Here is a 13345-nt window from a genome sequence, read left to right as displayed (position 1 = left end):
ACTAAGATGGGTTAAGTGTTCTCCTCTGTACTCCGTATCATTTTTCCTCTAATGATACTTGGTCTGAGACCGCTGACTCAACATATTTCACCTTCCATTGTACTTGGTTTTTGGAAGTCAAGAGACTACAAAAGATGTCAGGCAAAGGAAAGGGCAAATATTTCATCTGCTGTATTTCTTTATCACACGAGTAATAAAGAAATTTTTATCACACAGGTTTTTTTTACATTGACTAAGAAATTATTTTTATCTGCCATGGTTTGAAAGTGTCATAATTTCTCTCGACACAGCTGATCAAAACAAAACCTGACGTTTTACACATAAACAGCCAATAAAATCCTTTAATTGTTACTTACGACTCTCCATAGCCAAAACTGTGATATTATGCACAGCATTAGTTTCCCTGTCCAAAGATTTGGCAGTTGTAATGACTCCACTGTTGGCATCGATATTGAAATACCTCTCCAGGTCTGTGTTTCGATCTATTGAGTACCTACATGAAAGATGAAAGAAAACTTTTGATTTATATTCAATTACGGCTTGTAAAAGCCTATTACAGAGGAAAAGTTTCCACTGTTTCCCCATTCTGAGCTTTGTTTTGTTCTGTTTCTCTGGGGTGTTGAGAGCAAAGCCATATGCAAAGGTGAGAGAGTTAGACAGCAATCCGTGCTAACAATGGCAACCTGTTTCCACAGTGACCTCTTAAGTGAGATTCCCTTTCCTTTCTTCATCTCTGCTGTAAGGAAAAAAGTTCATTTGCTCATGTAAGAGTATCCTCCTGAACCCCAGCTAAGAAGAAGATGAGATGGAAGTTTGCTAAATGGCTGTATCAGCTGGGCGCTTCTCCCAGGGGGCTGGCAGTCTGAGCAGAGAGATTTCTATGACCAGCAGAAGAGCCCTTGAGTCATCAAGACCTGCAGGGGCAGGGGAAAAAAAAAAAAGAGAGATGATGCAGAGTAGGTCAGGGGATTGCATGTCATTACTGCCAGCTCCCAGTGCTTTACTGTCATTACACAAACACAGGATCATGACCTTAACTCTTTGGCTTAACATAACTTTTATGTCTAAATTTGTTTTAGGAAGGGGAAATGAGCTTCTTAGCAAACAGAAAATAGCATAAGGGAAAAGGTCAAAATGCCTGGGGTGTTTTGCTTATAACTCTTTTGAAAGAAAGGGACAGTTGATTAGGTAGATTTAGACTTACAACTGGGATATTCTTGACATTCAATTTAATACTGGGTCAGATTCCTGCACTCTCATTTAGATCAAGTATGTACTCCAGAACATTTCCCTACATTCAAGATGAATTAAAATGTCCAAATCAGAAGAAGTGGGATCATTACAATTCCTGTCACACTGATGATATATTAGATTATTGGTATTACATTAATCAAATCCTTTGAACAACGTGGAAGGAAAGAATTAGAGAACCCAGTTAAAAAACAGGACTTCTGAGATATAATGTTCTTATGACACTATTATTTTGTTCTGTGTTGTAATATACCAGCTAGTACTGTTTGTACCTATCCGCAAAAATCTTAGAGCAGAGACTTGTTACATAATTAGAATTGTTTTACTGTATTATGTCACAGTAAGAGAAAGGAGTAGCAAGTAACAACAACAGTAGCAGAAGTTTTCATGGATTAAAGCTTCCCTTCTTTCACTTTTTTTCCCATTATATATTAACTGTAGTTCATTTTACACTTTATTTCATGACAGCATTGTTGTTTATTTGATCAGCACTGCTTTTCAGCTGTTTTATGACTGGCAAGCTTTCCCATGAGACTATGCCTGTCACCTCTGCTATGTAGTCAATCTTGGCAAGCCCCATGGATAGGATTCAGTCTCCTGCCAGCTCTTAGATTTCCCAATTATTAACACTATCACTCTGAAGAGCCAAAGACCTTTCTAAAAAAAATAGAAAGAAAGAAAGAGAAGGAGAAGGGGAAGGGGAAGGGGAAGGGGAAGGGGAAGGGGAAGGGGAAGGGGAAGGGGAAGGGGAAGGGGAAGGGGAAGGGGAAGGGGAAGGGGAAGGGGAAGGGGAAGGGGGAGAGAGGTGGGAAAGATGGAAAAAGGAAAAGCAAAAAAAGGAAAGGAATAAAAGGGAAAGATGGAAGGGAGGTAGGAAAAAATGAAGGATAAAAAGAAGGAAAGGAAGAAGGAAGTCAGGCAAACAAACAAATTACATAAACTGGACAACAGATTCTTATGAAATAGGAAGAAAAAATGTTTTTTATGCATAGGAAGCAATTAGTTCCCCTTAACTTCTTTGCAAGCGTTGTATTATATTCAAATTCTAAAAAACCCTATTTAAAATATTTTTAATCCTTTAATTCTTGCAGCCATTAATACTTCAAAATCTTTGAGGTGCAGGAGTTTTAAATCCTTTACTTAAGCTATTCAAACATCAATAGTTCTCAGATCCATACAAGATAACCTGTGATTTTCAAACTATTTACTTCTCCTGCTTCAGTATTGCCAACATTTTAATTTTGTCCGATCTTGGAATTTCAACATTTCTGAATTGCATCATATCTAATTTTTAATCAATATCAATTTAATCCAATGTTTGGAATAAGTATTTATAGATTAATTAGTTAAACTTCTGAAATAGATAATGAAAAGCATTATGCATTAATCTTCCTTAACGTATTCTATTTCTAGGTGAATCTCATTCTGATGTCTATCAAAGCAGATAGAGGAGAGCTTTAAAATACATCATCTGTCAGTACTCCTCACAATGTATGTAGTGGGTTTGAAAACATATAGTTAAACTCTCCCTATTTCTCTAATTTCCTACCTCTCAAATTCCAAACAGCTCTGAAGCAGAAAAAAATCTTCAAGATACTTCTTAAGCTAGGAATATAAACTTTTTTTTTATGCTGGCATTGTAAAAAAAATACCTAGATCAAGGCCAATAAACTCATCCTTATATTTACACAGTAGTCAAAAGCATTGTGAACATAGAACGCATTTATGGAACCGGATTTAATCCTACTCTACACAATTCTGCTAAACCAGACATTATACACCAGATGCTAACATCAGTGCCAGAAAACACTGCCACAGAAAAGAGCTCAGCGAAGATAAATTTCACAAGTAATACCCTGCCAAACATCCATCTAGAACTTGTTTATACATGATAGGAATCAGCTATTTTGAATATGCTGCAAATATATAACAAAAGAGAGAGAGAGAGAGAACACATACCACCTGTAGGAGTGAAACATATGTTTTATTTTTATAACTTACGATTGTGACTTTAGAAAACACAGAGCTACAGTACAGTCTCAAGTTCATTTTCAGTGCACGGAAGTAAAAATTTAACATCACCAGAAAAAAAGGTGACATCCAAATGTCACTCTTCTGTACTGGTGAAGTATACTTTTCTATGGATGACCTAATTGAACTGTAAAACCAAAATAAACTTAGCACCAACTTTTAGTTGTATATGCGTTTCTCCTCCTGCAGGTGTTTAAGTTCATAAAATTCCTGGTCAGGAGTATTACACTCTAAATCTTTTGCATGCTCCTTGACAATTAATATTACTACTCTGCATATGAAAAGTAACAAGTAACTCATTAGTTTAACATGTATGGTGAGTATTTATCCTTAAGCTTTGACTTTAGATACAGGAAAACATAAGATCTATACTTCGGGTTTTCTTATGGTTTCTTTAGACTGTGGAAGACTTGCAGGTCTTCACACAATGAACACAAAAGGAAGAGGCTCTTGACAGTTTAAGTGTTCATATCTCCTCCAATTCAAACAGAAGATATTTGGCGGCAGCAGAATTTCCAAAAGCCAAATGAATATTACCATTCTGGCTAGGATAGGACTTGTCTTGTCTGATCCATTTCTCTCATGTAAAGAGTTTTTTCTAATGTTTATTCTCTATGGGACTTTAGTTCTGGTTTGCCATGTAAGAGTTTTTGTACTGGTACAGTCTCGTGCATACTGAATATGAATCATTGTTCACACACACCCAGACATACACATATATGTATGTTACATAGATATATTTTTAGTCCTGGTTAATTTAAGAGAACAAAACTTCTTATAGATAATAACAGATTCTTCTTAAACTTAGAAATAAATAAGAGTCATATGTTGATTTATTTTTTTTTTCCTTTGGAATACTGAGTATCTTCTTTTCTTTCTTTACAAAGTTTTAAACATATTTTTGAAAAGTTCTCTAGTTCAGGAGTATAAAAGTCAAAATGTGCAAACTCTCAGAACATCTCAATCTCCCTTTACAAGGGAAAAATGCTAGCTAATTGCTTTCAGTGTAACCAACCACCCTCCCACAACTTAATGAAAAACTTCAATACAAAGACTAAAAAAATAAACATATATGACATGTTATAATTACCTGACAGGACTATTTGAAGCATCTGGGTCATGGGCCGCTACAGTTCCAATAATAGTGCCAACCTTTGCTGCTTCAGACACCACCATAGAGTACAAACGTGAAGTAAACACAGGCGGCTCATCAACATCTTCTACAATTATCTTCACTGTTGTCATGTCACTAAAGGGTCCCAGGCTCAGGAAGCGAGGGTCTACATGCATATTGGCTGCTTCTATCCTCAGGGTATAGCTTGTCTTAGCTTCAAAATCCAGCTCCTGTACAGGTAAAGTTATTTGGCAATGTTATTATCCAGTAATGTTACTATCCAGTAATATTACTGCAAAACTGTTTCGATTACAACTTTCAGTAAGTTCAAAATGAACTTTGCTATTTGCATCCAGCTAGCAGTTTTGATTGGCAGAGCGAAGTTGATGCCTCATTTTTTTGGTTTCTCAGTGCACTATTTGCAGTGTTTCATCAGTGAATATTCCCCAATGACTTTAATGGTAAAGGTAGATCTACCTATGAATGAAGTGTGTTCTCTGAGTTGTTGGCAAAACTTCCTGTGACTTCTGTAACGATCAAATTTCTTATTTCATCAATGGGATTGAATACATTTTTTGTCTTATTCATATTTTATCTAAGGTAATGCAAAACACAACGTGCCATCAGAGGTAAGAACTCAATATAATATTCACTGGTTATATAGTTATATAGTAGTCCTCCTGCCTTACAATAACTTGTAGCTCCTCTTGTTTATTGCCCATGCTGATTTACATAAACACAATTATTTTGGAGGTAAAAAAAAAAAAATCTTACCTCACAGGCACTATTTAACTTATATGTGTAGATTTAGCTTGTCAGCTAACTATTTCTTTGCAATTCCAATCATTAAGAACAGCAACAAAGGACTCAAGCATTTCTATTATAAAAAACTGCAGTCTGACTACTCAATTGTCTTTTCAAACTACAATTCCAAGTGTGCAGAACAGATTTAAAAGGTTTTCTGCAGTTCTGATTCTGAATAAATCATAGAAATCTGCAATGTGCTTGCAACACAATCTGATAGCTTCTGCAAAATATTCCTGTAGTCACTCAGAGATGAAACACGTATCTGTTGCTGTATAAATGCAAAGGTCTAAGTTCTCCATTGAGTTACAGTAGGATAAATCCCAAACAAGCATCTTAAAAGTCAGTGATTATGCTGACATTACAATAGAACTGTAAACAGCCTGGATATAAAAATGAAACACGAATTGCAACACCTCACATTCAGAAAGGCATTGAACTTTTATAAACTCAGTGTGGCAGCAAAAAGCTTCTCCAAATGGGAATACACATGATTCTTTGTTATGCAAGTGCTTGCTTCTTGCACTGAATAAAAGCTGTAGTATCTATAGCTCTCCAAATACAGATATGTTATAAAAGGTTGCCTGGAAACTGGTTACTATACTCAACACAACTGGTCAGTATTGATTGTTAAAGCATGTTTAATTGTTTTTTATTTTAATTTTGGTTTCATATTTAAAGTACAGTATGTGTGCTATGAAACAAACCTCAGAGCCATAACGCAAGTGTAATGTGGTGTTAAGAAGATGAAAAATGTCTCAGAAACTATATTGTGTGGTGATAACAATTAAGCAACTGATATGACCAGATGGGCAGCAAGGTTAAGGACAAGATAACCAACCACACAAACATTTTAAGACTTCTCATTTCCCAATAAAAGCATCATATTTACTAAATAAACAATAACCTGAAGAATGTCAAAGGTAAAAGGCTGAGATTTGTTGAACTAAAATTAAAAAAAAGCAAGCCTTTAACAAACAGTGTGTTTTCAGTCAGAATATACACAAATATTTAACACAGAACAGAAGACTAATTCATTCTCACTAATCAGCAGTATCTGTTGAAATTGGGTGATTGAGATTACAGTGATTAAGTCTTAAACACACGTAAATGCAACATGAGACTGCAGAAAAGACAGCTTCTTACGGTATATTAATTTTAACACCACAGTTATCCCAGGAAAAAAATATTATGAAAATTCTGATTTAATAGAGAGTGCATGGAGCTCAATATATGTAATTGAACATGAATTTCAATTTCAATAAACTAAGCACAATAATGAAAAAATAATATTTAAACTAATTTTTTAAGACATTCCCATCTATATATAAGTAATCTTCCATCTGAAGGCTGGTCACAAGTGGTGTCCCCAGGGCTCAGTGCTGGGTCCAGCCCTGTTCAGTGTCTTTATCAATGACCTGGATGAAGGCATCGAGTGCACCCTTAGCAAGTTTGCGGACGACACTAAGCTGTGAGGGAGTGTGGATCTGCTGGAGGATAGGAAGGCTCTTCAAAGGGATCTGAACAAGCTGGATCAACAGTCTGAGACCAACGGCATGAGGTTCAACAAGGCCAAGTGCCAGGTCCTGCACTTGGGACACAACAACCCTGAGCGGATACAGACTAGGAGAAGTCTGGCTGGAAACTGCCTGGAGGAGAGGGACCTGGGGGTGTTGGTTGACAGCGACTGAACATGAGCCAGCAGTGGCCCAGGTGGTCAAGAAGGCCAATGGCATCTTGGCTTGGATCAGAAACGGTGTGACCGGCAGGGCCAGGGAGGTTCTTCTCCCTCTGGGCTCAGCACTGGTGAGACCGCTCCTTCTGCTTTTAGCAACATGAATCCTGCCCTAGGATTCCCTCAGATATCATCTGACACTCAATGCTAGAGTGCTCGTTAATGAAGAATAAATAAATAAATAAATAATCAAACATATGCACATATACAGTGGAGAGCAGTTGGTGTTTAGAAAACGGGAAGTATGGACTGGCAAAGGGGTTTTATGGCATCAAACAGTATCGTGTTATACAGAGGCAGTAATACTGATTTATTTTAGCTGTTTGAGTCAGAGTCAGTCTCCTGTGGGTTTTGACGATATCTACAAAAGCTACAGTCATCATCCTTAGTCTGCTCCTATAAGATACACATCCTCAGATACCATCGTGAATACACAGGTACCAAGATTTGGGGCAGGATATAATCTAGGAAAATAGACAAAGCCTCTGAGATGACTGGTGTGCAAGAGTTCATGACCTGGTGGAAATGTTTCAACAGTTTGTAGATAATATAATGAAGACATTAAGTACTATAGACAGTAATGAAAGACTGGAAAAGTGAACTGAAAAGATCTCCTTTTTTTCTTTCTTCTTATCTAATTATCAGTGATGTCTGTTATACAGAAAGCACTATTTAACTGGCTTTCAGATCATGCCTCCATTATCTCCTGCTATAACAAAAGCACAAGAGTCCAATAATGGAATACCAAGTCAACAGACTACACTACATCAGTGTTGAAGGTTAAATAGACAATGTATACTTTAGTCCTTCAGTACAGTGAATAGAGCTTGACAGCTTCATTAATATCTGCACATTAGTGTTATCTGATAAGATCTTGTGCAGAAGCCATTCATCATTCTCTCATCTGGAGGTTTTGGGGTCTTTCTTTTTCTTCTTTTTTTTTTTTTATCCTTTTAAGGGGTAAGAACGTTACCCTGTCTGAAGGAAATAACAGAACAAGTCAACTATATTACAGAGGTTGGATATGAACTTATCATTCACAGTAAGTTCATCTTTGAAATGATCGTTTTCTTTTGTATAGGAACTTTGTAATAACATGCTTTTCAGAGGTGAAAATCCTGTATTTAATCACAGTTAAGGTTTTACACTGAAAACTGCAGTCCATCAAATAAATGCACATTATCTCTCAAAGGAACCATGGAAGCCTCAAGATCCTACATTGTAACCTCTGATATAGAATTGAAAGAAAACTTTCTAGCTGCAAAATGTGAAAATTTAAGAGTAATAGAAAGATCCAATTTCACTCAAAAGTGTACACATAACCCCCCATTTTTATAATTGCTGGTACTGCTCTTAGAATGAATTCAGGCTTTAGAATAATCTCCTAGCAGTCAGTTTCTATGAAGCAGTACTTTGCAACACTGTTTTCGCATTCTTCCTTCTAACATTCAAATTGGTTGGTGATACTAGTGGTAGGTTTGTGTATTGTGGGGAGAAATAAAAGCAAACTGAGCAAGAATTGTAGCATGGGAAATCTTAATGCTTGTCACTTGCTGCAGTAAGAGGTGACAACCCTCTCTCTGCAGCATCTTCAGGCTTGGTTTTTGCACTTAAGACCACTAAAATCTCTCCATAGTCTTCAAATGGTTTGAAGAACCTTCATAACCTTCCCAAAAATTCACATTTCATACAAATAATCCAAATATACCTTGCAGCTTTTTTTATTGTTAAATTAGCATCACCACTATAAGCACTAACTATCTGATAAAGGTGAAGGCTGATACAGATTTTCTAACAGGCTTTTATCTGATGGTGTTTTGCTATTAAGCTATTATTATTACTGAAGTCTAAACTTTGTGAATAAAGCAAGAACTGTATTTAAATGATGTCTTTTTCAGTGCAGTATTTTTAGCAACAGAGATTTGGAAACTACAAAAAATACAGCCTTCTGTATATATTTTGCTTAGAAAATGAAGCCAAAATTCCATTCATGTGTATTACACTCGGGATTCTGTGAACAGTCAACATGAAGTTGTACACACAAAGTTTTGCATGGAAACTTCATAATTTGATGTATTAAATGACTGAATCATCATTCGCTTCCATGAGCATTTCTTCAATTCTAAGGTTGCTACTTCAGAGACAAATTCAACACATTTGAAACTACAACATATTCAGAAAAAATTACCCTTTTCTTCCAAAAACCTGCACCACTGTGAAATATAGCTATCTAGATTATGAGAGTCCTTACTAACAGAGCATTGATAGCAGAATGTAATTACATATGAAACCACAAGAAGGAATTGATCCTACTTTACAGATGGAGAACTGAGTCACAGTGTGAACCAGGATAAAATTTTCAAGTCCTTCTAAGGAACATAAATGTTCAATTCCTTTTCAAATACTAAACAAGATATTTTGTTTTTCTGAAAAGTTCATCCAAGATGGATGTTTTCCTAAATCCTCCTTAAAAGTAACTTAGTTGTCTAAATTAGCTTTACTTAGGAATTCACCTACAGGATGGAGAGTAGCCAAACTCCCACATCATTTGCAGCATCAGAACTCTGGCATAAAGTTTGAGTAGGTAGTACCTTTAGAATGCTCTGTACAGGGTAAAAACAAAGAAAGAGCTTTCTTCTGTTTCATTTGACAAGTGAGAACTTTTCACTTTATTATTATTATTATTTAATAAAAGATAAAGTGAGGGGGAAAAAAAATGAGGTTTCCACAGTGACTTGAAACTAGTGGGCAAAAAGTTGTATGAATGCAGCAGGTCACAGGAAAACACCCTCACTAGTTTTCCCACTACTGTCCCTCTCCTCCTGTAAGCTGAGAATAACACTCTGAACTGCGCCCATTCACTCGTTTATACCAGCTTCTGGAAATATAAAGTTTATCTTCCAGCATTTTTCATATCCTATTGCAGGTTGGAAATAGAGCATGGAATACTAAAAAAAACTTAAGCAGCTTTAGATACCTTCTTAGATACATGCTGGACAGTTTTTTTCAGTTAATAGATTCAGTTAATGTACTGCAGAACAAGATAGCCTTCATTTTTTAGTGCCAGTAACCAAGCACATGGCTCAATACTGTTTTTACTAGCCCCTGTCCTAAGACGAAATTCTAAATTCACTTCTCTCACAATCAGTTCTAACCAAGACTTAACCTCTTGTTATTATTTAAACCTTATATTCATGAACAAAAGTTAGCGCTTGTCCCAAAGAATATTTTGAAAGGGTTTTTTTTCTTTTTTTTTTTTGTCTAGAATGAACTTAAGACAATTGCTGGAATACATGAACTTTACATCTCATTCATTTAATCCTGATTCAAACATCCTAATCAGGATGAGAGAAAATAAGGTGTCACACGTATGTAAAAAGCTATACAGAAGCAAATATTTTACAATGCCACCTTATGCACGCTCCTTAGTTATGCAGCATAAGGTAGCACCATTCTACTCTTTACTCTTTGGAGGAATAAAGACCAAGTGGATGAAAACACAGAGAAAGTATTCCTCCCTTGTCTAACTCTGTATGGTCAAGAGAGCGATTATAAGAACACTAGCCTATTGTCAAAATGTTCCCTTGAACTGAGGTTTAGCCTAGCAGCCAGCACATACTGACATTGGGCATTAGGCAGCAACAGCACCTGCATCTTCAGGAACATGCAAACCCCCTCCTGTCATGGCTATAACAACTATGAATAGAACTAACAGTATTTGAAAAATAACACCATTCTGAAAGAGTTTAGAGAAAAATCCCTCCTGAACAAACCATGCAAGCCAAAGAGACGTCTGGATTTAGAAATGCTGAAGGGATATAAATAAGGGAAGAATATATTCCGTATTTCATTGAATATCATTGTTAGAATAAAATCATGATTATTTTTTTCCTGCTGACTTTTGATGCTTTGAGGTCTCTGTGTCATAGGGTACAGAGAGGAAATATGTTCAAATGTACATGGAAAAAAATCCAAACCAAATCAAAAATAAAATGCACGTAAATCTCCTTCACCAATTTTGCCATGATCCAAGTCAATATACATAATACTCAAGTCCATTATACAAAAGTAATCTTGGGAAAGACCTAGCCATGTAACATTTTTCTTTTTATATTATCACAACCCTTGGTATCTCTCTTGGGTCAATGGAGAACATGATGGGGACCAAGGGGGTAAAGACCCTCCCACTGCAGAGGAGGATCATGTTTGTGACCACCTGAGGAATCTGAACCTGTAAGTACTTTTTAGCGAGGAAGTCAACTTTTCAAATTGTCTCATAACAGTTACCCTTCTAAAAGCATAATGCAAAATCATTATTTTGTATGTGAAACTGATAATCAAACTTTCTCCACAACACCCCAGACAAAAATGAATGTAGCAGAGCTTTCAGCTGCTATGAGATACTGGCAGTGATTCTCATGCCTTCTGATTTTTATGCATGATTGCAGCAAAAGTATGCAAAGCTAAGGCTTACATTTGCATTTAGAACCAAAGTTTGCCTTTTCAGATATCTTTGCCTTGGCATTTTACTGCTTGATGTGTAAACTGAGCATATAAATACAAATGATTTTAAAATGATGGGCATGCATTTAGAGGCTGAGCTGTTTCTCAGTGCATGAGCTGATTTCAGGGACATGAAAAGGAGAGAGTTAATCACACTCAGAGGTGTACAGAATGTCATGTGCTGAAGAGTAAAATGTTTAGGTGGATTCCAGGCTTATCTTCTTCCCTGACTTCTTACTAACAAGCACATATTGTCATGCAGGGATAACCTCTGCCTGAGTCTGTAATGATCTCGCAGGTTAGGCTCAGTGACTGAAACCCATTTAACCTTCATACATTGTCATTAATGGTCTTCTATGTACATGTCCTCCAGAGAACAAGGTGCAGTTGCCTGTAAGCTCTTGTGCTTGAGCTCTTTACTTTCTTTCTTCCCTTCTAGCCAATGTTCTCTGCCATTTTATCTGCAGCATTGGCAAGGAGGGTCTTTCAGCCTTGGGCAAGGCACCAAGTTCTCTGGAGTCCAAGAGAAGACCCAAGGTTTGGGGGTGTGCACCTCAGGATAGAGACTCTACTTTGGGCATGGCAGGGGAACAGAAGTCCACAATAAGAGGTAAAGGAGAGAAATGTCCTTACATTGCAGAGAAAAAGGTTTGAATTCTTGTGTCAAAAAATATCAGTATCTAGGTTTGCATATTATTGGCAAATTAGAGTATTTCATCAGGTCAAAATTTTGTAACCTTTTTAATGCAATCCAATAGCTAATTCATAGAACCCTTCTCAGGACAAATGTTAAGTACTGAAAAGTCCAGTTCAGCTCCCTAGCTAAAATTCTTATAGAAATAATAAATGAGAATTATTTAGTCCACTGTACAATATTAGAATTGGGATATTCCAGTAACAAACACTGTGAGTACAAAAGTATACTAAAGACTAAAATGAACTCTTCAGTTCTCAAATTAGATCACTGAAGCCCCCTACTGATTCAGTGTTGCTCACTGTGGCACTGATAAATGCACTCCCTCTAGGATAGGAATATTTCTTCCGCATCTTTGCTCAAAGCCCTTAAATGAGCAAACTGATGGAGTCACATTGAATTTGGCTCTTGAACAAAGAGCCGACTAACTTTTCATCACTTGCATTTCAAACATGCTAAATAGAAATCAGCACAGTTTGCAGGAAGCCTAAGATGGATGGCTTTGCCGTGAAAGACAATGTTTCACATTACACATATTAGTGCTTGATCTTTCAAAGGTGCTGAACATACTCCATTTGCTGTGACACCTACGGATGCTGACCAGCGCTCAGCACGCGTTCACCGTATCAGAGAATTAGCCCATTGCTTTGCAGCATCATGCAGTATTAAATTCTTCCAAAGGAGAAATGTTACCGAAGTTTTATATTGCTTTAGAAATGAATTGACACATCAGAGGAGGACAAAAAATCAAACCCTCAGGCTGTGACAACTAGTAGGTCAAGTTTACAAAGATTAAAAAGTATATAGGGAAGAAAAATCCGCTATGGAATCATATAAGCTACAAACACAAGCCCTTGTTCAGGAACATACTTACACATATTCTAAAATGCCAAGTCAGTCCACATTTTAGCGGGTATTAAATTGCTTGGCAGAGTTAGGGCCATGGATTCAGTATTTTCATTGCCAAGCATTCACACATGAAAAGCATGAAAATATATGAGAAGAGATTTCTTCTGTCTAAGGTGTCGGGTTTTTTATTCTGTTCTCCTCAAAATTAAAATTTTCTTGCAAGATATTTCAGCACACTCTTATTTTGTACAAAGATACTCTTTAAAATGTGTTGCAGCAAGGGAAGAATGCTGAGCTTTAATATTTTTATATAAACATGATGTGTAAGTCATTAAAAAGCTCAAAATCACATACACATTGAAGT

At 36.5% G+C, this 13345-nt stretch overlaps 1 protein-coding gene across 1 annotated transcript in view; it reads right to left on the bottom strand.

Moving 5' to 3' along the window:
• The window catches only part of LOC138718732 (cadherin-7), a 72941-nt gene that overhangs the window by 14684 nt on the left and 44912 nt on the right, over positions 1-13345 (bottom strand). The window contains exons 6-7 of the mRNA XM_069853257.1: positions 4373-4626; positions 357-493 (exon numbers count right to left, since the gene is read on the bottom strand). Of these exons, the coding sequence (XP_069709358.1) occupies positions 357-493; positions 4373-4626 (391 nt within the window). The remainder of the gene's footprint in view (positions 1-356; positions 494-4372; positions 4627-13345) is intronic.

The sequence above is a fragment of the Phaenicophaeus curvirostris genome, chromosome 3 (assembly GCF_032191515.1).
Source record: "Phaenicophaeus curvirostris isolate KB17595 chromosome 3, BPBGC_Pcur_1.0, whole genome shotgun sequence".
NCBI classification, from domain to species: Eukaryota; Metazoa; Chordata; class Aves; order Cuculiformes; family Cuculidae; genus Phaenicophaeus; species Phaenicophaeus curvirostris.
Note: the sequence above shows the minus strand (reverse complement) of the source record. Positions and strands in the feature narration are given on the sequence as shown.